The sequence below is a fragment of the Leptinotarsa decemlineata genome, unplaced genomic scaffold (assembly GCF_025532065.1).
Source record: "Leptinotarsa decemlineata unplaced genomic scaffold, Ldec_3_MD MMD2_P_RNA_scaffold_1, whole genome shotgun sequence".
NCBI classification, from domain to species: Eukaryota; Metazoa; Arthropoda; class Insecta; order Coleoptera; family Chrysomelidae; genus Leptinotarsa; species Leptinotarsa decemlineata.
In genome coordinates this window covers 2,320,906-2,348,150 of record NW_027412523.1, presented here as the reverse complement: position 1 = coordinate 2,348,150, position 27,245 = coordinate 2,320,906, and the positions used below count along the sequence as shown (strand labels likewise).

The following is a 27,245-nucleotide window of genomic DNA, read 5'->3' as shown; positions in this document are numbered from 1 at the left end:
CATAGTTGTGTAATTTGTAATATTACAGGCTTTTAAAATAAACCGTCTTATACAGGATGCTGTATATTTATCGTTTTAGCAACTTTTTTTTTTCGTAGTCCCATTAAAAAAATGGGTAAAAAAATTAAACTTCACTTAACTGGCCATTACTTCAAATCTAGATGTATTTTTTGATGCTGAACAACTTTGGTAAATAACATTTCTCTTTACTCTTGTCTCAAAATCAAGTATTCAAAGGTTCCTCGTATATTACGTGTGTTTTACTGTATTTTGTTGGTGCCTTTTTAGTTTTAGGGGATGCAAAAACTTTTATCAAGAATAACATTTTGTCGAAAAACCCTTCATAAGTAAGTTTCCCATATGGTGCATACTTTGGGGATAAGACTATATAAAGTAATGCAATGAGAGTTCAGAGGATTTTTCAAGTCATAATTTGTGTTTGGGACAGACATTTTTTGGGTCTCCATCTTCAAACAAAAATGTTGAAAATTTCCGAAGGAAGGAAAAAAGCCAAAATCTTTCTTTCCAAAATATTTTTGACAGTTGTATTTTGAAAAATTGCTGAAACATGGGTGTGTGTTAATGAAGATAATAAGGAATTTATAATCTATGTAATGAATTTCATTACCAACTAACACCACCTTTTTTTCCCGTCACCAACTGTGAAGCATGTTGCTTAGGTTGATTTGAAAAACCTTGTTCACAGTTTGGAGGTATCCAATTCCATTTAGGTTTTTGCATATTAATTGTGGCATATCGTGTTGCCAAGCAACATTGGTTATTATTTACCACTAATACAAGTTAAAGGAATAGATACAGAGGATACACCGTTGTTTCTGAAATTTTCTTATATAATAGAATTATAGTAATTCTCTCAATATCTGTAAGGAATTTCTGAGCCAAATTTTACGAAAGACAGCTTTCATAATCATTGGAGGGACATACATTTGTCAATGATAGAGCATTCTCCAAATTGGAAGGAATATATTTTATACGAATGTTTGGTGTACAAACTGGAAGTAGTTGTCCCGAAACGATTTGTTCTTTTGTATAATACAATGTTTACATGAAATTAGTTGTTTCAGGAGGGATTTTTCTTCCAGTTTTTGTCTGAAAGTTACTTTTTTGCATGATCTACACATCTTTCTCTATCTCGATTTCTGAGTGTAATATTCTTCTGCGATGAAAAAGCACAAGTGGAATCTTCCTCAAGAAAACTAATGGATATCATTCAATTGTTACGTATAGTTCATTTTTATTATTATTATCATTGTTGAATTATAAACGTGAGCACTGTTGGCTTATTGAAATAAGAATGAGCAGCATGCCACAAACCTTCAACCAGACAACTCTAGGTAAGTGGTCAACGGCTTCAGAAGCCTAGGCCATATTTATTGCCCGTGACAGTTGTGGCATATGAGAAAATTACTGTCCTCTGTCAAGCTCTCAGTTAATTCTCAATATACCCTTTTTTAACCGTCTTGTGATAGTAAGTGTTCAACAAAAGTTGGATAGTTCACTAACGACCCACAAATCCTCACAAAAACTAACCTTGTCATCAACGCCGGCCCTTTCAAGAATTCCAACGTCTGCTATGGGGCCCCATTGAATGGCTAAACCTGGAAGATTTTCTCGTCTTCGCTTTTCGCAAAGCCTTTCCAATGCCGAATTGGCCATTCCATAATTAACCTGACCAATATTTCCTCTTCCACAAGCAATTGACGAAAATACTACAAAATGGTCGAGTTCTTTACAACGTTCACGTGAAACAATATCCATGTTTTGTCCCGAAACGATCTTCACACGGAATACATCCTCAAAATTACTCTTGGTTTGATTTAGTAACATCGCGTCCCTCAGAACAAGTGCCAAATTGAAAATACCTGGAAGAAAGACATAAAAGTGAATAAAAATTGTTCGTGTTACATAGCAACTTTCCCAAAAGTTATTGCATTTTTTAGAAGGAAGAATGTTGGTTGTATCATAAAGAAATCAGAAGTCTTCAACAGCGAGCAGAGCAACAAAATTATTAGAAAAGCAAATCATGAAACATCTAATGCTGAAGGAAATTTTGAAAGTTCTAAGTGACATAGCGAATGGTTTTTTTGTATCCATAAACGTGATATGGAAATTTTTGAAATTACTATAGATCTTCATCAAGTAACGGCCGAATCAATCAGAAAAAAAAGTGATATGGAAGAGAGCTTTTTAAAGATAGTTTTAGGAAATAGAGTACAATTTTTCATTCAGTCAACTGATCAGGGATAACTGAAACATATTGAAACAATTGAATGAGAGGAGAAACGGCCCTTTTTTCAGTAAAAAAGAAAACCACTATTTAAATAGTTTTGTAACATCAAGCAGCAAGAGTTCTATTCACACAATTACTATCATAATATTGTTCACCTCCAACAGGTCCGAGTTTTTCAGCTTTGGTGATGAGTTCTGTAGCTCCCTTGATTGTCGTTGTATCATCTGTGCTGATATCGATGATCACATCCTTGTATTGGGACCATTTCTTGAAGCAATACGACTGATAACCAGTGCTAATGGTCCTTCTGGAATTCAAAATGATTTTGGTTGCTCCTTTACTAACCAGCCAATGTACCATTTCCAGGCCTACACCCCCCAATCCACCTATCAAAATATATGTTTTATTGGGATCAAAATATATTTTCGGAATGGCCGTCATTTTTCTACATGGAGATCTTAAGGTGGCCGGATTTTCTTTTCTCACTTCAATCAAAACCTTTCCTTTGTGTTTACCGGACGACAGGAATCTGAAGGCTTCTTCTACTTCTGTTTCACTGAAGACTGTACTTGGTAAGGGCTTGACCACTCCATATGATATTCCTACAAAAAACTGCGATTTAATTTATTTTTTCAAAAGTTGATTACAGTGTGCTTGAGATAAAAACTAACGAATGATTACCATAATGTTTGTCCTTGAAATATTACATGATTAACATGCAGATAGTAAAAAAATACAAATGGACCTACGACTTCAGAAAGTGAGGCGGTAAACAAAAAACAAGGATAACTTATCCTATTGCGGTTCTTGACGATATGCATTTATCAATATTCATGAAAAAATAAAATGCACGAAGGAATAAGTAGGACAACAATGTCTCTTCTGGCGCATTTCAAGGTCGTGCATCGTCACATGTGTGACGTAATCGATGTAGAGAATGATGGAGGTGGCATCGAGGTGATCTGTTCCAAAGATAACGGCCAGCGAGGCCAGCGCAAGCATCACAGGGTCCGTGTTGTCGCTTGTGAAATAAATCGTTCTTTATGGGGCGATGTAGCGTATGAAGCGTTGCTGGTGTAAAAATTAGGCATGAAGGGTTGGGAATACGGCTTGATATAAATTGTATGGTAATGAGATGACGACGAAGACTGAGAGCACCTGACGTTTCAACATGCGTACAGAATGCGTCAAAATACATCATTCAAGAAAAAACATGACAGTTGAACGAAGCTGTATCGTTTCAACGTTCAAAAATGGAGCAATGGAGGACGCGAAGTATTCAGCAATGGTATTCCAAAATACCTACGTTATTAAAAAAATTGTCCAAATGAATGTCAAATCGAAAGTTGAATTAGTCTTTTCTATGCATGTGTACAGTTCGTTCATTCTAACTTGGCCTCTTGAGTTGGGATGCCCAGAGTTTGAGAACTTCCACGATTATTATTGTCATTATACCTTCTTTATATGCACGCGCGGTGTAGATGTGACACAGATACGCGAAAGAGAGGAAACGCAGGTCGCGAGTGAGTTTCTTGAGAATAAAAGTTCATGAAAAACTGTTGAAGATATTGATGAAAAAATTAAATTGATGAATAACTGAATATTTTTTGAGAAAAATGAAATTTGAACAGACAGCTTATGATATTTATTAAATTACCTTCTTTAACGAGATTATGTAATTCTTTTTTACATAAAGATTTAGAATTTATATACTCGTTCAGTTGTACAGAATGGAAACTACAATTCCTCAAAAATACTTTGGAATCTATCAGGGTTCCATTGGATAAATCCACTTTTCCAATTTCCAGGAATCGCCCGTGTTTTGCAACACATCTCAACGAAGCTTGGAATAATTCTCCCGACAGTGAGTTCAGTACCAGATCTACGCCCCTTCTTTTGGTATTTTTCATAATCATTTTTTCAAAAGAGGCGTCTCTTGAGTTTCCTGTAAAAATAAGTTCATTGATTACGATTTGAGAATCATCATGAATGCCAAATTAAATTGCAATTAAGTCAAGTTAAGATAAGATAAGATGAGATGAGATGAGATGAGATGAGATGAGATGAGATGAGATGAGATGAGATGAGATGAGATGAGATGAGATGAGATGAGATGAGATGAGATGAGATGAGATGAGATGAGATGAGATGAGATGAGATGAGATGAGATGAGATGAGATGAGATGAGATGAGATGAGATGAGATGAGATGAGATGAGATGAGATGAGATGAGATGAGATGAGATGAGATGAGATGAGATGAGATGAGATGAGATGAGATGAGATGAGATGAGATGAGATGAGATGAGATGAGATGAGATGAGATGAGATGAGATGAGATGAGATGAGATGAGATGAGATGAGATGAGATGAGATGAGATGAGATGAGGTGAGATGAGTTGAGTTAGCTAAAGAGTCTACAAAACCTATATTTTATTCACTATAAACGAAGAACAATGCCTGAAATGATTCGTTTGAAAGTGGTCGACAATGTCTCATGATGAATTTTACTATTTTTGACATCCAATGTCCAATGTCCATGATTCAAAATCGATGAAAGAATGGATAAAATTAGAAAGAATAGTTGAAATACTAATCATATATAAGCAATGAAACGAATAAAATAATCAAGATAAAAGATGAAAATGACCACAGAGTAAAAAGTAATGTAAAAAGAATAAAAAAATGAAAACAACCATAAAACGAAAAGAAAAGGAATTGAAGAAATTAAAAAATATCTCAAATCAAGTTACTTCACGACGTTTCGATTGTTAGTGTCCACAATTGTCATCGGGTATTGACTAGAATATCCATTCGAGCGATGGCTATTTATAGGTATTCTGATCGTTTTCACCTATCCCCTATTTCCTCTCTCCGCTTCAACGGTTTAGTGGGAGTTGACTATTTTCCCGCCTCATTTTAGGTTTCCATATGTTGCCTATCTCAACGCTATCTTAGCTGAATGCGTCGTTGGAAAACATATATGCAGCTTCTTTGAACTTCCTCTCGAACCACTGTTCCTCCCTGTGGATGATCTCAGCTTAGGAGTACTTGATGTTATGTTGATGAGTCTAAACATTCCCAAGTTGCTGGTTTCTCATCCATACCATGAAGGTGTCGCCAACGTATCTCATTCAGACTCAGGGCTTCTGTAATGGCCAGAGTTTCAAATCACTCCATATACATATATGACTGGTGAAAGGAGCGATCCCATTGGCAGTCCCTAATCTTGCGTAAAGAATTCGTCCTTTAGTTGAAAATAGCAGTTCTGTTCATTTCACGTTTATTGCTTATATATAATTGATATTTCAGCTATTCGAACTAGTGAAATCCACGTGAAACGGCATCCAGTCGCAGAAATATTTTGTATCAAGAGAAAAGACTTGAGAGGTCATGAAAGAAACGTAAAAATTTCTCGTGGAATATAAAATGGATTATCAAAATATTAAATGGACTGGAATTTACGTGGATTTAGTGGACCCATCCCCTAATGGTATCGTTTTCGAGTGCTGGGTACTGATAATAGTACTTTGAAACGTTATGAAAAATAATAATAGTTTTTCTATGATTGATCCAAGCCCCAATCGATCTTTCTCAATCAAATTGGTGGATCTCAGATATTCACACATTTGTGGAGTATCAAGGACGATAAATACTCTCGACTAATCTATCAAAAAGAAGAAAACATTACAGGTAGACCAATCAAAACGAACCGTAGGCGATTTCTCATAATGGCCTTTTGAAATAAATCACAGCGGCTCCTCAAAAGGAATAAAGATGGTAAGGAAGAAAATATGCGTGAAATATGGTCCTCTGAGCGAATTGTCCTTTAAATGACTACTATGAGAAATAGACCTTGTTGAATTTTGCACTTAGTCACATACCAATATTTTTATCCTCCAATTTGGGAAACATTTTCTTGATGTAATCTCTCTTCTCCTGGCTGCCGACCGTAGTGAATACTTTGCAACCCATACTGAGAGCAATCCAAATGGAGGCCATTCCGACGCCTCCGGTTCCCGCATGAATCAATATGGACTCTCCCGGTACCATTTTTCCTTTGACGATTAACGCATAATAGCTCTGAAAATGGGGAGAATAATCATATCGTTATGAAAAAAATACCTCCATTACCGTAGCATAAACGCAAGGAACCGTAGCGGCGTCTCTCAAACTCCAGCTGTCCGGGATATCCCAGAGGAAAGCGGGATCACTCTGCACCTGCAAAGACATAGCTTCGTATCCCAATAAACCCATAACTCTTCTTCCAGAGTCCGTGATGCCAGAGTATTCCAGACCGATGTTAATATCAGGAGCAGTCGGTATGTTGATGTCATCTGTTATATGGAGTTTGCCGCTCGCTATCATGACATCTTTGAAGTTGAGAGCACAGTAGAAGTTATATATCAGCTCCGAGTCATTGAAGATTCTGGAGAAACAATTGCATTATAAAGAAATTCTGAGACTTGAGTTTGAGTTGCAATAGCGATTCAGTGCAGTTTGCTCCAAATATGTTAAAGTTTTCATGACCAAAGCCCTACCGAACAAGAGCGTGGTACGGCGTAAGAGAATTCGAGCGGGCCATACGATCTAGGAGAGAGAATAAACATCAAAGCAACCCCAACTAGGCTGGTCATGAGAAAAGCTTTCCTTTCCTGTGTTGAAAACGTTATAGAGATGATTGGGAGAATCTTAGAGAAACCCGACGTGAAACCAACATTAAGGTCAACAAAAACTATCAGACCTGAGGTGAGCTAAAGACTCCAGAGAACCATTAGCAACATCCGGAGTAATTTCACTAGTTCAGACTTCCATTTTATACTATATAAAATGATTTGAAATCCCTGAAACAACTAAAAAAGGAGAATTAAAAATGAATAGCTGAAAATAACAATTATATTAAGCAAAATAAACCTGAAATGAGATAATAGTGAAATAAAATACAAGTGAAAAAAAAAATTGAATAAATGAAAAATAAAGAAATGAAAAAAGAAAATAAAAATAAAAAGTGGAGAGATTCCAAGTCACGTTAGTTCACGACGTTTCGATTGTTAGTATCTACAATCGAAACATCCTCTGATGTAGGAAAGTGCAAGCACTGGTTGTGACGGCTTCTTTTCTTGCGAGGCTCCTGCTGTGTTTTAGCCAAAGTCTTTTCTACCATCGCTTTGGAGTAGCCATTCCGTTGAAGATCATTTTTGATGATGTCCTTCTCGAGACCTTCCTCCGTATTACAGAGCCCAAAAGAACGGTCTATTAGAGTCTTGATGATTCCTCTTTTAGTCGATTGATGGTGGTTGGATTCGTGGTTCAGATACTGTCCCGTATGAGTGGGTTTTCGGTATACAGATGTTTCCCACTTACCACCTCTTCACCAAAACGTCTAAGAATGGCAATTCGTTGTGGATTTCCTTCTCCATTGTGAAAGTGAAGGAAGGTCTCACGCTGTTAATGTGTTGCAGGAAGGCGTCTAGTTCAGTATTCCCATGCTTCCATATTATGAAGGTGTCGTCAACATATCTCAACCAGACTCGAGGTTTCTTGTGGGCTTCTTCAATGGCCAGTGTTTCAAACCACTCTATATATATGTTGGCTATGACTGGTGAAAGTGGATTTCCCATTGGCAGTCCCTCATCTCTTTCGTACACAGCATCCTAGTAATTCCATAATTACTTCTATACGTAGATTCGTTCTCTCTTTCAGGTTCCCGTCTTTGGATAGCTTTCTCTGTATGATTTGGAGTGCTTCTTCGACCGGAACGTTGGTGTAAAGACTTTCCACGTCGAAACTAATTAGTTGATCTTCCTGTGTGTCCTCAATTGACCCTAGTAGTTCGACAAAATGCCTTGAATTCTTCACAAAAGACGATGTTTTTCCTTGTAATGGTTGTATTAGGGGAAGTAAAAATCTAGACAAGTTTTGAGTAGCCGAATCTCTGGAGATGATGATCGGTCTAAGAGAAACGCCCTTCTTGTGGATTTTGGGTAGTCCATAAAAATGAGGGGGCTTACTGTGGTGCGGTGTTAGTGATGATCTTTCCTTGTCCCAAAAATAGACTTGGTGTTTTTTCAAAATCTGGTACAACTTCCTTTCGATTGATGCATCGAGTGGTCCCAAGCTGAGATCTTGCACAGAGAGGAACATTGGCTTAGGAGAAAATTCAAGGAAGCCACATATATGTTGTCCAACAACGTATTCAGCCAAGCCAGCGTAGAAATACGCAACATATGGAAACCCATCATCAAGCGAAAAATGGCCAACTCCCGCCAAAACGGTCATCTCCCACGGAACCAGTGAAGCGGAAAATGAAAAGCAGGGATAAGTGAAAGTACCCGAACGACACATAAATAGTCATCTCTCGGAGGAATCAGTCCAGTCATCACCCGAAGGCGATTGTAGATACAAACAATCGAAACGTCCTGAACGAAAGTGACTTGGAATCTCTCCACTTTTCATTTTTATTTTCTTTTTTCATTTCTTTATTTTTTATTTATTCAATTGTTCTATTTTTACTTGTATTTCATTTCACTATTATCTCATTTCAGGTTTATTTTGCTTAATATAATTGTTATTTTCAGCTATTTATTTTTAATTCTTCTTTTTTAGTTGTTTCTGGGATTTCAAATCATTTTATGTAGCAGACAATGGAAGTCCGAACTAGAAATTCATCATGAAACATTGTCAATCACCTTCAAACAAACATCCGGAGTGTACCAAATTCCTTGTAGCTGTGGGGGTCAGTCTACATTGGAACGACGAAGAGAGGTGTTGGTACCCGTCTTCCTGAACACAAGAGAAGTTACTATCCAAGAGTATATAAGGAAGCAAGATGAATTCAAAAACAGCGGGATAATTTTAATAGAAAAAAAGAGGCAACAAACAATGATAAACTCTGACTACTTGTGATGCGCTGTTTGGAACCTTTGGTGTCGTAATGAATATTACTGAAGTTTCATTCCAAACCCAAACCATTATTTTCAACACCTCGACATGTGTTTTAATCATCAAGTGATCATGTTCATCAGAGTCGAGACATTATTTCGAACGAATGACAGATACAAGGCCAGGCCCAGGAGAAATACTAGTGATCTTGGTGGTCTCCTTGTAGACGATATGTTTGGTGAAAGAAACTATACAGCTGATCAGTGAAGTATTCCTGTTGGACACAACCACACTGTTATCTTACTGATAAACAATATTATTATTATTATTATTACATATTAATAAAGGCTGAGGTCCTATGTAAGCCTAAAAACGAAGGATACCAACAAGTTGATACAATGCATGCAAAAAGAAGAAAAAAATAATTAATATATGTCTATTTTGTTTTTGAAACTGTTCACTGAGTCGGAATTCATAACATCGTTGGGTAAGTTATTCCATTTTTCGAAAATACGATTCACCAAAAAATATTGTCTCTGCCTCGTTGCGAATTTTTCCTTTTTTAATTTGACTGTGTGACCACGTAACCGTGAATCATTGTTGAAAACAAAAAGTTCTTTCTGATTAGCATATCTATACGGAAAGATATGATGAGGTCTTTTCTCAGTCTTTCGGGATAGGTTGGACGCACTTCACCAAAAGTCATACGTGTGGCTCGACGTTGTACATTTTCCAACAAGCCCCCATCGCGCACCAGAACAGGACACCAACTGGACCTGCATACTCCATGATTGGATGAACGTAGGTTTAATAGAGTTTTATGGAACTTGAATATGATAGATGAAGGAACGTTTTGCGGATGAGGTAAATCAGTGTGTTTGCGCGTTTGCATGTGGATATTATATGTTCGAACCAAGTTAAGTCGGTATTAATAGTCACTCCCAAGTCTACATGTGAGGACACTGTACGTAATTATTGTGTACGTATGGAGTGGATTGTTCTTTCCTTGATGAAGGTCGACGCATTTGTCGACGTTAAGAGGTAGAAGCCAATCCTCGCACCACTGACTAATCGAGTTGAGGTCTTCTTGAAGGGAATGATGTTCGACTAAGGCATTTCCATACAGTTCAGTATCATCGGCATAGAACGACTTGCTGGACTTTATGTGAAGAGCAAGATCACTTGCATAAACATCGAAAAGGAGCGGGCCAAGAACAGATCCCTGGGGAACTCCACTTGTGACTTGTCTGTGCGATGAAAAAGAGTGACCCACTTTGACCGAGAAAGTTCTATCTGTCATGTAATTTTCAATCCATAGGTTTAATTGGCCTCGAATACCGTGTGTGTCAAGTTTGTGCATTAGCCTCCTCATTGGGACCCTGTTGGAAGCCTTGGCAAAGTCAAGATAAACGATATCTGTCGGTATTTTTCTGTCGTAAGCTGTCGTCCAATCGTTCATGCATTGTAGTAGATTGCTGGTGGTTGATCAACCTTTGACGAAACCATATTGTTCTGGTGGTATGATTGCGTTTTTTGTTGAAAATTCTGACATATCTTCTACGATGATGGATTCCATTACTTTGTAAGGTACAGATAAAAGACTAATGGGCCTGTAGTTGATTGGATTGAGTTTATCCCTTTTTTTGAAAATAGCGGTGACAGATGCCTTCTTCCAAGTCCGTGGGATGCAAGATTTTGCGAAAGAGACTGACATAATTGTTGACAACAGAGAGCAGAGAGTTTCGGCAAACTTCTTGAGAAAGAAGGGGCTCATTCCATTCAAACCAGGAGATGAATTCGATTTCATGTTCAATAAATGATTTTTAATTTTTTACGAAGTAAACGACATTAGTCAGATTATCACGTAGTCGTTCTGCTATAATTTTTGGTAATTGGTCATCTCGAGGCTCGACCGTGAAGGAGCTTGTGAAAGAATCGGCCGAAATCTCTGCCGGTTCGATGTCTGTAGAACACAAGGAACATTCAGGTTTTCGTAGGAGCCGAATGCGGAATGTCTTGAGTAATTTCGCAAAAGTCATCAAACCTCATCGTTTTATTAATTTATTTATTTCTAGGTTAGGTTAGGTTCACTTGGGACAGTTATTATAAATCCATATCAGTTCCAGTGTTCAAGTGTTATGCAAGGCCTTGGTGGACTTTTGAGAAACTTCGGAATATATCCTGTCTACAAATTTAGTGAAACGCCGGTCACATTATCTTTCTGAACTTTCTTAACCTAAAAATCCAATTCACAATCGAACGAAAATCCCAAGGAACAATAGTCGCTTTGGATATGCTGGTGAACAGAGGTTGGGGCATTGGTACATAGAGTGCAAAGGAAATCAACACACAGACAGATGAGTCAAGCTGAAAGGAGCTAACGCAAATAAGCTTGTCAATGGAAAAATGTTCCTCTCCTGTGTGAAGAATGATACGGACCGCATTGAGAGAATTCTGGAAAAATACAACGTGAAATCCGTATTTAGGCCAACAAAAACCATCAGCTCAAAATCTCAGAGAGTTTTAGTACAACCGGGGATATACCAGATCCCACAAAAACAATTCCAGTTGGTTATAAGAGGGAACTAACGTAAAAAAGTCTGGCTAAATTTATTCTCAAAAAGAGGTCATTCAGCTCGGCCAATAGAAACGAAACCATGCCTCCCACAATGGAATAAAACTGGTGACTTCAACTTTGATAATGTCAGGAGAGACAATTCTGCTTCGATAAATTTGTTGGGGATTAAAATGGACACCAATAAGTCTTGGCACAATCTTATCGCTGGAATTGCAAAGGCTGCTTGTCAAAAGCTTGGAACACTGTTCCGAACCAGAAAACTGTACACACCTGAGCAACGTTTGATGCTTCATAAAGCTCAGATCAGAACTTCTTTGGAGTATTGTTCTCACGTATGGAGCTCCGCCCCCAAGCATACTTTGAAGCTGCTGGATCCCATACAGAAAAGAGCCATCTACCTGATTAGAGACACGAACATCTTTTGCCATATTTGAAACACTTGACTTGACCTGACCTTAATTCAAAACAAGTTTAATTTCAACACCGAACTAGTATCACTTTTAAATTTCAAGTACTGTATATCTTTATCGTCACTTTTGGGGAAATAGACGTTGTTGGCCATTGATTCATAGTTCCCAGAAGTGGCCATGAAGCAAATTACAAAAAGAATGACTCACTTACTTTATCGACGACAGGGGCCTCTCTTCCCAATTGAGTGTGGACAGATCACCAACCGACGAAATACCCAACGCCGCATTCCCAACTGGTTTCTGCTCTACTTGCAGTAGAGGCAAATGGACGACAGTACCCCAATCGTTATCCCTCAATATATTGAAGGTGAGATTTTTCTTGAGTTGCTCTCGATAAAAATCGTCATCTATAGAAAACGTATCGGTTTCCTGATCCACAAAAATAGCTCTGAACGTGAGCAAACTCGGTTCAGCAAGTAAACATTTCATCAAACCCATGATCCCATTCATTTCCTCCCCTTGGCTGAAGAGATAAACTACTTTGCCTTCTTCAGTTTTCAATAAAGCTTTCAGCTTGTCCAACCAATCGAAGTCAGAGTTGCGGATGTTGACCACGGCGTAGTTCGCAGGAAACTCAAAGCGGGGCCTGAGCAAGAAGAGGCCATCTTCACCGGCTGTTGATCTGAAAATGATTTGCAAAGTGGAAGTTTGGTCCTCTCTGTAAGATCCCTTATAAAGGATGAAGCCAGTAGTGGTTAGATGTTCTGCGAGAGATTCCAACTTGATGTCCACTTCATTCGAGAGAGCTATCACATCATACTCGGAGTTTATCTCATGTGGTTCACATTTGCAAGTGTCAACCTCAGCTAGTATTAGTCTATTGATTTTTTCTGCTAGTTTTTTGTGTAGTTCGTCCGTATCGCTAGGTGCGACCTCGCATATTTTGATTTGCTTAATCAGTCCAGTGGTGTTCTGTGAGATGATCTCTAATGCGATATTCAAAGATTTATCCAAATCATATTCGTTCTCAGGGCTATCGTAATGGATGAACTCACAGGTTTCAAGAAGGGGATCACTGTGGCTGGATTGCCGAAGAGGGGCTTTCGAAGTCTCCACTCCGATGAATTCTACGCCTCCCGATTTGATGATATTCAGGTCATGGTCATAAGTGACGGGTATTTCTGGAAACAAACCAGATGATTATTTATAACTCACATAGAAAATGGATAGACGAAAATCAGACACTTCACGATAACATTATTGAAAAATAAATATTTTCATGAACATCGTCACTAGTTTACTTGAAAACCAGGTGCTCATTAACTTCATCAATGACAATGTTACTATTTTCCTGGTTTGAAGGCCGTGGATTTTTGGAATTTATTCCTGATGTTCCGTTTATACATTCTGAGGGTATATCTCCGATGGAGAAACTCAGAAAGTATAAACCTCTGAAGAAGCTAGCCACTCGCGCGAGCGAAACGTCAGGAAGAAATTCCAAAAATCTTCAGAATTTCATCAATATTTTGATGAGAATAATAATTCCTGTGAGTTTTGAAAGTTTCTAGTGTTTTGTTCTAGAGTACAAATAGAGAAAACGATATAAAAGCAGCACAAGATAGATAACAAATAAAGAATCGGATTATAAGAAATCAACGTACTACTTCAATGAATCAATTTTATTTGTAGTCAGAGGAGAAATGAGAAACGAAACATCTCCAGAATTAACCTACATAGTATTAGTAATTGTGATACTAAAATCGAGGGTTGGCGTAACATAGAAAAAAAAGTTGATTACAAACAACATATTGTTGAAAAAAATTTTACGAAAATATACAGAACTTATGTGCCGTTAAAAAACTAATCAATACAGTTTATTGTATGATTTTTACTAGTTTTACAAAAACCGCAACACGTGTTTCGCTATACAATAGCTATTGTATAGCGAAACACACATAATCTATGCTTGAAGAAGCTATTGTATAGCGAAACACGCATAATGTATGTTCTAAGAAGCTATTGTATAGCGAAACACGCATAATGTATGCTTGAAGAAGCTATTGTATAGCGAAACACTCATAATCTATGCTTAAAGAAGCTATTGTATAGCGAAACACGCATAATGTATGTTCTAAGAAGCTATTGTATAGCGAAACACGCATAATGTATGCTTGAAGAAGCTATTGTATAGCGAAACACGCATAATATATGCTTAAAGAAGCTATTGTATAGCGAAACACGCATAATCTATGCTTAGAGAAGCTATTGTATAGCGAAACACGTGTCGCTACGTAAAACGTGTCACGTGTTGTAAAACCCTTATAGTGAAAATCATACAATAAACTGTATTGATTAGTTTTTTAATATGGATTTTCATCAAGTATAGGCCAGTTCTATTCCATTATATGCCGTATTTCATTCTGGTCCAGTCCTCTCCAAACCTGAATCAGTCTCTCCCCCAGTTCCTGCAGGTTGTTCGGTTGGATCGGGTGCTCTCTTAATGGCCTACAAAGGGTAACCCAGATATTTTATATTGGATTTAAATCCGGGCTACGTGCTGGCCATGCCATGGTGTTAATTTCAACCACTTCGAGGTAATTTCGTACTACCTGTACACCATGGTGTCTGGCGTTGTCTTAAATTTGTGGGAAATTATCACCGATATAAGGGGCGAATGGTACTACGTGTTGCTCCAAGATCTGCATTATAGGTATCATGAGTCGATTCTCGAAGCTATCCAGTACTTATTGCAGGTGGCATATTTTTTAGTTATTGTATTTTTAAAGTGAAAAAATAAATTACTACAATATTTTTTATTAACCTAAAACTTCAGGTTTCCAACTTCAAAACTGACGAAATTCAATTCAATCTTTGAACCCCTATTTTTCCCCTTTGGGGGTGGAAATTCCTGATTCCCTTTTTTGGTGAGTAATACATTAACAAGAATTCCAGCTCAAAATCCTATGTATTTTTTTATGGCGCTTCATTCTGGACCTTTTTGGACCAGTTCATACGGAAGGGACAAAGGTCAGCGCCTCATTCTGTCAGACATCCATCCTGTGTGAATTGGCCCTTGGACTTTCAGCGCTCACTCTTCAACTTTTCGTCATTATCCAGTCGACCAATCAGAAGCTACCGCGCGTACAGCGGGGAAATTCAAACCACCAGTAGATGAACAAGGCGGAGTTCCACGCTCTTTGAATCTCTACGACACTCATTCCATCCTTCTCTGCATCGATTATGTCACATGTTTTTCTCTCCCACTCTCCGAAACAGACCTACCTCGAGTTGGGTGTTCCACAAGGTTCCACTAGGATGTCACGAAAATTGCAAAAAGTTTAGCTCCATAAGAAAATATATGGGATTTAATGCCAGAACCCGCTTTATTCATCTACTGGTGGTTTGAATTTCCCGCTTTATGCGCGATAGCTTCTGATTGGTCGACTGGGTAATGACGAAAAGTTGAGGAGTGAGCTCTGAAAGTCTGAGACCCAATTCACACAGAATGGATGTCTGGCAGAGATGAGGCGCTGACCTTTGTCCCTTCCGGGTGAATTGGGCCTGAGGTCCAAAAAGGTCCAGAATGAAGCGCCATAAGAAAATACATGTGATTGCTATATTACTTTTGTGCTTCAAGATTCTAGGTTCAGTAGCTTCAGCTGTACATTAATACAGTCAGTCAATCAATAGGTATAGTTCAAGTAAACGATATAGGGCAACCTACCTTTCAACAGTTCACCTTCAAAATTATAGTTAGGGAGCTAACTAATTTTGTTATTCAATGATCATTTCTGATGATTCTATATGATTATATTTCGTTTATATAGATGAGTGGGAAAGTAGGGATTCAAATAACAGAGTGATGATTGAAAATCCTTCTAACCTAACCTAACTTTCTTCGAAAGCTTCTGATAATTCCACATAATTCCAAAGAATTCGGAACCCATCCTTCACTTCCTCCGCATTGCGCAATGATTAGTCGCGATCCTTTGTTTGCAGGCATGTTATGCGTACACATTCTCGAACCATCAGTCCACCTTTTCGTAACTATGTCATGAGTGTCATACAAAATTTCGTTCGAATAGAAAATTTGTCGTTGTTCTTGTCTATATTTAGTTATTTGTTCTAAGTATTTGCTACGCAATTCCACTATTCTTCTGCTTTTCATAACTGCTTGAATCCTAGTTTTGTATCCAATTCTGAAGGGTTTTGTCACAGCAGCTCACGTTATGGCCGAAAGAATTCAATTTTTTTCTTATGATTTCAGTTGTAGGAATCTCATTGCTTTTGTAACAGTCGAATATTGTTTTTTTCAATGAATTTATTGGATGGACATCTAAAGGGCTTGGTAATCCTGTATCACATCGTTTATTGTGTTTGTAAGGTTTGTAATGTGATGTTGCTTGTAATAGTTTGGTTTCCCCGAAACCAAACTTGAGGTGTAGATTCTTATATAGATTGAAACATACTCTCTGTGTTCAAATATTCAAATGCATCCGAATCTTATTCACTGGTATCTCTTTCGCATAGGAATCGCTACACTGGAAAAAGTCTGAGTTGTTATTACACTTGTTATTACTATTAGTACTTGTCCAAGGATGCCACATTTTAAACGGATAAAAAAAATCTTAAGTAATTATAACTGCACCAATATCGAATTTCAATACTCAAATCGCGATCAGTTACTGAACTGAACACGACGGCGATAACCATCCCAGCATTCCATTTTTCTATTCGTCACCGTAACATGACTTCAAATTTAATTTTATGACTCTTCAGCCAATCATAAAAATCGGTTAGTAAAATTTATTCAATACGAACCGCCAAGTCTACAATCCACGTGGATTAGTTTGCTGCCGGTTCATTTTTATGTATTGGTTTCTTTGGCCTTTGAGAGTGCCGCCAACTTTAAAAGTGCTCAATACCGTTTACTTCGACTATACAATCGGATATGATGATGTTTCCGAGTTCGGTATTTTTGCTCATACCGAATCTTCATTATTGTCTTCGTAGTCATATCAGGAACTGGGACCAAAGGGTAAGAGATACGACAAAAGCAAAAGTTGAAGTGTTCCACCACTGGTATTTCTTTTGAGAGAACTCCGGGAGCACACTGGATCATTTGAAATAAAAATGTCTGGTAATGAGATAAAAAATCTCCATTCCCTAAAAGCTTTACGTTAGGGAACGGTAGTAACTCAGTGATACGTTATAATATTCTAAAATTTACAATACCGATCCCAATCAAGTCCCATTCATATCGTTAAATGTACTATTATATAGTGATAAACATTGAACAAAACGATGATAATAACTAACTGTAATTACCTTTTTTTGTATCTCCCAGCTTCAAATGTTTGACAGGATCAATTGTTACTTGACAAATCGATGTAGGCAGCATCAAAGCCCTATCGGATTGGCTGATAACATTTATATGAAGCATTGTATCCAGAAAAATGGTGAAATTGCTGGACCATTCGATTTTTCCGTGGTTTCCGTGGACGTCACATTCTGTTATCCTCTGGAAGGGGCCTTTATACAAATACTTCCTCATCCGACATTCTTTATACAAGTCTTCTTTTTTCATCATCAAGTAACAATTATTTCCCGTAACTGGAGAATCTTCGGAAAATTCACTGGAAATATCCTTGGGTACTCTTATTGTTCCAGTGACAACTACCGAACCCCCTTCGAATATTTCGAAATATCCTGATTGTTTCATAATGTTCACCAGAAATTTGACGACTTCACCATGGGGAAGAACTGACGCTCGTTTGAGTTTGATTTTCTCCAGAACCACTGGGAATTCTTCTATTTCCTTCAGGTGCAATTTCGCGAATACACTCCATACCATCTCCTAGTAGTTAAAAATTACGGACATGAAACTAATTCATTATGAATGAATGTTCTAAGAGTTTACCTAGTGAAAACTTTAATTCATATTAGCTATTCAAAAAGCAATGAGGGAATTCATGTAATCCGGCATACTGTTGTAAAGTCCACTTTTAGACATTGTTTTAGATCAAAACTAGAGTGAAAAACAAAGCATTCATGATCCTACACCAGATGGCGCTATTTCGACCTGCTGTAGGGTCTAAATTAATGGTGCTGTATCAAACTTTAGCTCAATCGAACACTAGAAAGTGAATGAAATTCAACTTGCAATACAGTCATCATGACAGTTGAAAGTGAATAAAAGCTCATGGATGTAAAAAATGGCAATTTGTAGAATTACATTCTGATTGGTGAAACGATGTTTTATTATTAGGTTCGTTCCAACCTTGAGTCACAAACAGATTTCCAACTGTTTGTAAATCGTTGTCAACGCGCATGTCTGGTAAAAATTGGTTAAAAATAATTTGGGAAAGAAAGTTTTTGGCTTTCTACTACTCCATCTTGATACGAAAAAAGGATGAGGGAATCTTCCAAAGAAAGGAAGGAAGTAATCAATTTGAAAATAAGTAACTCTATACATGGTTGTGTAGATCATGCAAAGAAGTAACTTTCAGACAAACTGAAAGAATGTCCTCCTGAAACAGCTACTTTCATATAAACATTGAATTACACGAAAGAAAATAAAATTATTTCGAAACAAATACTTCTATATGAACACTGAAGTATACAGAAGATACTTTACTCTACTCAGTTTGTATTTCAAACATTCCACAAAGAATGTCACTCCTAAAAATATAACCCCTTCAAGTCTTCAAAAATAAATCTAATCAAGTGTATTTCTGGAGAGTAAAAGAAGGTTGCAGTATTTTATATCTCTATTCTATTTACTAATCAACATGGAACAGGGAGGTCACCGCAATAATTAATTTGTATAATTAAAGATGTTCATATTTCAGGTTCACTTAAAGAATTCCTAATTTTTCCTGCGCCAGCAAATACATAATTTATTTTAAAACAATTTTTGCAGGTTATGTTAACTGTAAGTTGCATGAACATAAAACAGTAATACAGAATACGCATGCGTCAGATTGATGGTCAGAAGATAATCCTCAAACCATTCTGATAGATTTCGAACAGGTTTGAATCTTGGATGGAACAGAAAACTGATGGTTTACTAATGGTTGGAAACTCACGTTGGAACGCAATCACATTACTGCGCAGAATCCTGACTGTCAGAAACTGTTTCTGACGCTGGTTGGAACGAACCTATTATTATTATCGCCCAGCCCTTGCTAGGAATCACACGTTAATATCCGGTTAAGGGTAACACTTACTTCACCTCCTTTCAAAACTAAATTTTTACGCAAGTGTTTCAGTTGGTAAATATGCCATGTGATGAATGATCTTCCCCTCGAATTGCGTACGACTGGGTTTCAAAAATTCAAGTGTAATTTTTTTAGACATTTATTTCAGAGCTTCACATCGTACTGCTCCTACTTCGGTAAACTTACTCGTAGTCTGCTTGGTGCCCTCAACAGAAGAGAAGTATATCTGGAAGCTTAGGCAGATGATTTTATCATCTTGGCAAGATCTACGTTAGGAATGGTAGCTTGTAATATCCTCCAGAGTACGATGGACGTGGTTCACATTTTGGTGCCAGAGGAAGCAGATGTCTGTCAACCCCAGCAAAACTGTGATAATCCCCTTCACCAGGAGGAGGAAGTTGGATGATCTAACGCCACTTTCCCTCAATGGTGGGGTCATTCCATTTGGAACGGAGGTGAAATATCTAGGCATTGTCCTCGGTAAAAATTTATCTGGAACGGTCACTTGGAAATTTTTTTACTTGAAGCCACAATGTTCCTATGGACATGTCGAAGGATTTGTGGTAAAATTTGGGGCTCACGTCCCAAACAAATCCATTGGGTTCATCTGATGATTGTCAGACCAATGCTCACTTATGGAGCAATTGCCTGGTGGTCGAAGGCTTTACAGAAAACGGATCAGGCGAAGCTCTTTGGCTTACAGAGGCATGCTTGTCTGGCCATTGAAAAATAGTTAGAGCTATTAACTTATAATAGACATCATACATCGAAAACAGATAACTACAGCAAATATAATTCATTATTAAACCGAACGCCGTATTCTACGATTCTTTCTTTTTTTAATCATAATTGCAGCTCTTCCAAATGTGTTGATGTACCTTCAAATCGGGACTAAAACTAATTCGAAGAGCGATTCAATGACTAAATCGAGGACCCAATTCGAAGACCAATTCTAGATCTCGAGGTACAAACCGATGACATCAGATTATCACTATCATTATTTCACAATTACTTCCAATATCTCACGTTGGTGTCGAGTCTAAAGACATAGCCTATCACACCGATGACCAGCGTTCAATTCTCTGATCTTTTTTAATTCCTCAATGACATGTGCTGAGACATCACAAAGGTGTGGAGAGCCGGAAAAAGTGACAGGTTGAGGAAAGTGCGCCACGTGACTGGATGGTCTGTCTCGTTGAGGGATACGCCTGGTCGTTTGTTTGAATTATATATGTCCACAGAAAATTCAAATCTCCCGCCACGATGTTCTGAGATGCAGAAGCGTGTGCTCTGATTAGCTGGAGCTGCGTGACAATTTGAAGACGCTACGTGATAATTTGGTACACTCCGATTTATTCACCACTGGGTGACCGGACACCACGTGACAATTTGGTGTACTCTGGTTGACTGGGTGATCTGTATGCCTTGTATGGTGAGCTGAGAGGCAACCTGGCTGATGTGATGACGTCACAGTCTGCCTGAATAAGGGCCATGGAGATTCTCCTAGATCTATCTCCTCTCCACATTTTTCTGGAGAGAGAGGTCAGATGGACTGCATATAGACTTGTGCAAATCGCCAATTGCACAAATCAATCTAATGCAGAGTACAATAGACATTCCACCAAGGACTCCAATAATCAGAACAACCATCTTGACAGAGTGATCTGGATAGAGTCTGCGGAGTTCATAGAGAAAATCTCGATATTTTATCAGTTTTTCCTCCTCTTTTCTAACGATATTCGTCTCGCCAGGAGCTGAAAACTCCACGACAAATATCGTTTTGGTCTGGTGGTCGAGAAGGACGAATAGTTCCAATAAATTCGGCACTTCTCGTTCCCCACAACGGATTCAATATCCCCCGGAGCGTAGGGCAACACCGGTGTCTCGTCAATACCGTAAGAGTGCCGTAGATGGTAATATAGCACTCTTAGGGCCGCGTTATGTCGATGGATATAGGCCGAGACCGCATATGGTGGACATGCTGATAGCAAGTGCATTAGGGTCTCGGGCGGCTCGCGGCAGGCCCTGCACCTTGTGTCAGGAACCTCTATACCCATCACGCGACTGAGGTAGGACTAAGGTGTTGAAGACACCATCCTGGCAAGCCATGATGAACCTCTCAGTTTCCAATTTCAGCCCGCTCGACCTGAGAAAAGCGAACGTCAGGCGCTTTGATAAGCCAAGGTCTCCAATATTATTGAAGAAGACCACATGCATTGGCTTATCCTTGTATCTCCGCAGAAGTAAAGTGATCTCTGCGGCTTTTATCTGAGCTTTTTGCTGAACGGGTTCCAACTCGGTGACAGAGTTGTGGTCACCTCGTTCAGAGTCGAAAACTATACCGAGTTCATCAGCTGCTCGGGCAGCTATCCTAAGGAGAAATGCTCCAATTATTTTTATTATTATTATTATTATATCTGGAATTGGAACATCTGGATTGAAATTAATCTACCGAAAACACTCAGCCCACAACAAAATAAAAAATCTGCCATACGTCTTGATGATACCAACTTGGTTAGCGATATGTGCGTCGAAAGACGACAGTTTTGTTCTGGTGAGAAAATATTTCCGATAGATTTATAGTTACTATTCTATTTCCGATAGATTTATAGTTACTAGGCAATAAATAGGTTGTTTCAAAAGTTTAATCTTATTTTATATATCTCAATGAATTCAATTTTGATCGAAATAGACGTGCCAACGTAACAAAAGTCGACTGTTTCCGTCAGCATAAAACTTGTGTGCTCGTGATTCGATTGGCGGAGGTTCTACCGGTAGGAAAGCTGTCGAAGTGATTGAAAAGATGGTAGTCGGTTGGCGAGAAGTCTGGGAAGTATGGTGGCTGAGGCAGAACTTCGATGCTCAATTTGTTCAATTTTCGGACGGTCATTTGTGAAATGTGTGAACGGTCGTTGTCGTGGAGCAGGATCGGACCTCTTCTGTTGACCAGTGAGGCTGCTGCTGGCTCAATGTTCGGTACATTTCGTTGACTTCCACACAATAGGATCCGCTCTGAGGATTTGGCCTGGTTGTAGAGAGTTATAGTGAATCAAACCTACCGCAGACCACCATACAGTAACCACGTTTTTTTTTGATGTAACATGACAATTTCTGTCTATTGTTCAAATCGTGGGGCATCAATTTTTCGAGCTTTTTGACCCTTCCAATGTGTCCAAAACTTTTGAAACAACCTATTTATTCATGAACAGCATATCGAAGGGTCCTTTGTTCAACTGAGTGAATTACCAACGAACAAGAAAATATAAGAAATTACCAGGTAACCAGTTGCCGGCATCAGAACTCGACCGTCAATATCGTGGTTTGCTAGAAAAGAATATTGTTCTGTAGACAGGTCGATACTGATTACTTCTCCAAAACAGTCCTTATTTTTCCATGATGGGACGTACCAAGAAATGCTGTGATCCCATTTCACCATTGGAGACACCATTTTGGTTCCGCGACCAACTGGAAATTGCACTTCATTATACAAATTCCTCAGCTGTGGTTGGCCTCCAGCTACAAATATCCTGAAAAATGCGGACAGTATGTATTGGAGAATCCAGTGCCACTATATAGATACCAACAGTAAACTGAAGAAGGTGGAAGAGTTTTCTGATTAAAAAAACCTATAACAAACTGGACACATGACAGACCTGAACTAATTTTGGAATTTGAATAGTTACCCACTATGTACTATGAATTGGTAATGAATGTTGGGGTTTTGAACTTCCGTTGAATCTATTAACAGGTTTAAAACCTATTTTATACCACACCATAGCGAAACTTAAAATGATTTTCTTTGTTGTCTTTGCATCCCGAATGAGGCTTAACTATTTGAACTTTGATGTTATGGCTTGCCAGAAGGGTATTGAACATTTCTTCTATCAATATTTCTTTCTGGGATACCTTCATTGTCGACGTTGGTATTCTCCAAAGATCCATATTTTCTCCAACCATATTTCTACAGAACAAAAAGCATTGCGATACATTGCTTGCCTTGTCTTTCCTTTTTAATTTAGATGCCCGAACATCAAGCTACCCATGTAAATTTTCGCCCATAATAAGAAGGTCGAAATTGAATGTTTTACAAACCTCACCGACTTTTAATATTGAATATAAACCTGACTTTTCGGATTATTACCCTGCCACTATGCATAAAAATATTTACTTTTCATATGGCGAGTAATATTACTCGTATAGATTGTGAAAAGGAATGGGCCGAGAATGGAACCTTGGGGAACATCATTCTTGTCTGCAATGTCGGGACAGAATAAGTTACCCACTTCCACTTTGAACTTTTATTTGCTATACAGACTTTGATCCAGGAATGAAGCTTGTCTCATTTGTCAACATTTTTGACTTTGCTCATCAGTCTCTGCTAATCCAATAGAAAGGTTTGGCGAAGTCTTAAGTATATGATTCGGTCATTTTTTCAAAATTGATTGCTTCCATGACTTCTGAAGGGACCGAAAGTACGAATAGATCGATGATTTAAATGGCACTCCAAAATTTAGGTAATCGTGGCGAATGAAGGATGCAGGCATAGTAATAGATAATGGAGTTGGTCCTTAGTTCCTCTTTTTCCTGGCGTATCCTCGGCCTAAACATCTTTCAAAGCTTTGAAAAGTTTCGGTAGATTTAGTATTCTTACTGTTTTTCAACTGTGCCCATTCGGTCATTTATTCAGGGTTCCAGAGGTTTCTTTGAGAATGTTTAGAAATGGCTGCAGTGAGTTTTCGTGGAAAGTTATTCAATATTTGGTCCTGATGTTCAAAAGAGTTCAATAGTGTATTGCTGTAGTCCTGAGTTGTGTGTTTGCAAAAAAATACTGACGAGGAACAGTAAAAGATTTCCCATTTGGAGATGTGTACCAAATGTCAGCATTACATCTGATTTTTTCCGATAGATAGGGTAAAGGTTGGAGACAATATGGGTCCCTGGAGAAAACCAAGGTTAATGAAGAAGGTATTTGAGCTAGAATAATCTTCCAAAACAATCTCAAATTTCTCAATATTTTTGTAGACAATGAAAGTCCAAAGCTTGTATTCGACTAGTTGAAGTTTCTTATAGTTATTCTCTGTAGAATTTTACCAAATTGGTAATTTCTTCATTCATGGAAAATGAAGGGTGTAGATAAAAGATGCTTACTTTCCGATGGCTGATAGGAAAAATCTCTCATTATCTTCGCAGGATCGATTACCAAGGCTAATATGAGTGGTATCTGGTCCAAGTTCTCGTTTCAGAATGGCTTGCAATAACCCATGAGGCGCGACTTCTATAACTATTGCGTTTTCAGGTATATGTTCGTATACTTGATCAAAGAGTACTGGATTGCAGAAATTATTATGATGATATTCGGCACAATTGTACTTCGCCCAATGTTCGTCCTGTTTACTGGGAGGCACCGAACTCGACACCCATTTCGAGGATCTTGGCTTTGGATCTGTCAACACTTTCTTACAAAAGTCTAGAAGTAGGTCTCCTGCATCTCCAATGTACTTGGTGTGGAACGCTATATCAGCGGATTTAACCAGCCTTGCGAATATCCCTTGATCGGTGAGCTTCTTCACGAACGCATTTGTTGACTCATGAGGACCTGATATGGTCATGGAGGTTCTGCTGTTTTGACAGGCTATGTAAATATCTTCAGGAAGGATTTTCAGCAACTCTTCTTTAGAAAGTCCCACAGCAGCCATTTGGCCATGAATCAACTTGGTATTTTTTGAAGCGTATCCTCTAGCGTAAGCCAGCAAAGCTGCTTGTTCTGTTGTTATCTGACCATCCGCGTACGAGCATCCTACAGACCAACTAAGTAATGAGTAATTCTCAAGTTGACTTCAATTACTTACCTACTTCTCCCAAAGAGTGCCCTGCTATGCCGTCAGGAAAGATTCCCAGAGAATGGAGAACGTCAGTCATAGCTATTTCGACAGCGCCAATGGCGCAGAAACAATTACCGATGTCATCGAAAGTTGATGGCGAGGAGTTAGTCACTATATCTATCAAGTCGACCCCGTAAGGAGCTAGAGCTGCAGCACATCTATTGAGAGACTTTCTGAACACCTCTATCCGCATTAGATCTTTCCCCATTTTGACCCATTGAGATCCCATTCCTGTGTAGATGAACCAAATGGGTCTGTTCTTTGAATATCTGTCATGTTCCGTTGTTACAGTATCTCCCAGTACCGCATATCTACAAATGAAAGAAATCAATTGATTAGGAATTTCTCTTGTGGCCTGAATTCAAGAAATCTTGGGAATATATTCACATGAATCAATTCATAGATCTGGAAGCTATAGATGGTTGACCATTTGCTTGTTCAGATCATTTGATGCATCAGCAGAACATGATTATCATACCGCTAATGGCCAGATCATGTTGATAAGGCATGCAAAAGACTGCCGATTTATATTAGCTGCACTCTTTCTCTTTAATCAACTCATAGATGGCGTTCTCATAAGAGGAGACGTCATAATGATTTTCAGAAAACGTTTGACCAGAGAGACCACTTGTTTCTATCGTATTTTAAACTTAATCAGATCATATTTGAGTGAATGGAAGCAAATCATTGATTGTGACATTTTAAGATCCTTTTTTTTTCTATTCAACTACAGGCGTACCACAAGGATCGAATCCAGTTCCTTTACTGTTCCTTCATTACATAAATGATTTGATATCTAATTGAATTAAAAACTAGTCTATACAGATAGGAAAATTCTCGTAAAAAACCTGAGCAAACCTTAAAAACCAAATTCTCCTACTTACCCCCGATAGTTGTGACCACTCATGTTAATTTTATGAAGTTCATCAATCAGAGCAAATAGTTCGGGATCCGGATTCGCCTTTATTTCTTCAAGTAGGTGATTGACACCTTCAATCGTTCTTCCAGAGCAAACTACCAAACGGTTTTTGGGTAGTTTGTATGATTTCGATTTTTCTTTGGTATGTGATTTTAGAACTACATGAACGTTGGCACCTCCAAAACCGAAAGAGTTCACTCCAACCACCCCACCGTTCCAAGGCATATTTTTAGTGATGACCTGAAGAATTACAACAACTACCTCAGTGAGTCTATAGAAAGATTAGATTTTTTCCCGCTAGCCAGATTTTGCATGACATGGAAATAATAAAACTAATCTAAACCCATATTCATTTTCTTTATTTATTTATGATGCACTGTTTGGAACCTTTGGTGTAGTGATGAATATTACTGGAGTGTTTTCCCAACACCAAATCGTTTTTTTTAACACCTCGACACGCCTTATCTATTATTTTACAATATATGTTTATATAAAACAATTTTTAGCTATATAAAAATTAATTTCACAATATTGCCTATCCACATTTATTTTTGCAATGCAACTATATTGTACTGCCACCATTAGAATTCAAACTGCTTATCATAACTCAATCCGGATCGAAGTGGCCACTTTATGTTGAATATTCAACTGACTTCTATTTTTAATAAATGAAACACTTGAAACCTTCACTAAACTACGTGATAGCCCTTAGTGCACCAATTACCTGCTGATTTCACATATATTACCCTTAAAAAGAGCATCTTGGCGTGCATATTTGAAACTTGAAGTGAGAAAGTGGACTGTATTTATGAAATTATAGATGCGAGTATTGAAGAATAAATACGTGTTAGAAATCACACGTAAAAAGGTAAAAAGGCTCGCATATTTTAAACAGATTTCAATACAACAGGAAAGTTTTTGTAATTGGTAGAATTTGTTCATAACCTTCACTTCCTGGAACTGATTCAATATGAAAAGTTCAACCCGAACATAAATAAAGAATATTACTGGAGTTTTTTCCCAACACCAAATCGTTATTTTTAACACCTCGACACGTGTTTCGATCACCAAGTGATCATCTTCAAAGAGGAAGATTAAAACTAA

General features: G+C 38.1%; 1 protein-coding gene across 1 annotated transcript in view; it reads right to left on the bottom strand.

Annotated features, from left to right (window-relative positions):
* LOC111508240 (fatty acid synthase) overlaps nucleotides 1-27,245 on the bottom strand; it is a 57,652-nt gene that overhangs the window by 5,308 nt on the left and 25,099 nt on the right. The window contains exons 6-16 of the mRNA XM_074176477.1: nucleotides 26,107-26,381; nucleotides 25,190-25,533; nucleotides 24,489-25,137; nucleotides 22,615-22,867; nucleotides 17,449-17,977; nucleotides 12,332-13,301; nucleotides 6,385-6,679; nucleotides 6,135-6,333; nucleotides 3,909-4,196; nucleotides 2,407-2,853; nucleotides 1,552-1,883 (exon numbers count right to left, since the gene is read on the bottom strand). Coding sequence (XP_074032578.1) covers nucleotides 1,552-1,883; nucleotides 2,407-2,853; nucleotides 3,909-4,196; nucleotides 6,135-6,333; nucleotides 6,385-6,679; nucleotides 12,332-13,301; nucleotides 17,449-17,977; nucleotides 22,615-22,867; nucleotides 24,489-25,137; nucleotides 25,190-25,533; nucleotides 26,107-26,381 — 4,581 coding nt within the window. The remainder of the gene's footprint in view (nucleotides 1-1,551; nucleotides 1,884-2,406; nucleotides 2,854-3,908; nucleotides 4,197-6,134; nucleotides 6,334-6,384; nucleotides 6,680-12,331; nucleotides 13,302-17,448; nucleotides 17,978-22,614; nucleotides 22,868-24,488; nucleotides 25,138-25,189; nucleotides 25,534-26,106; nucleotides 26,382-27,245) is intronic.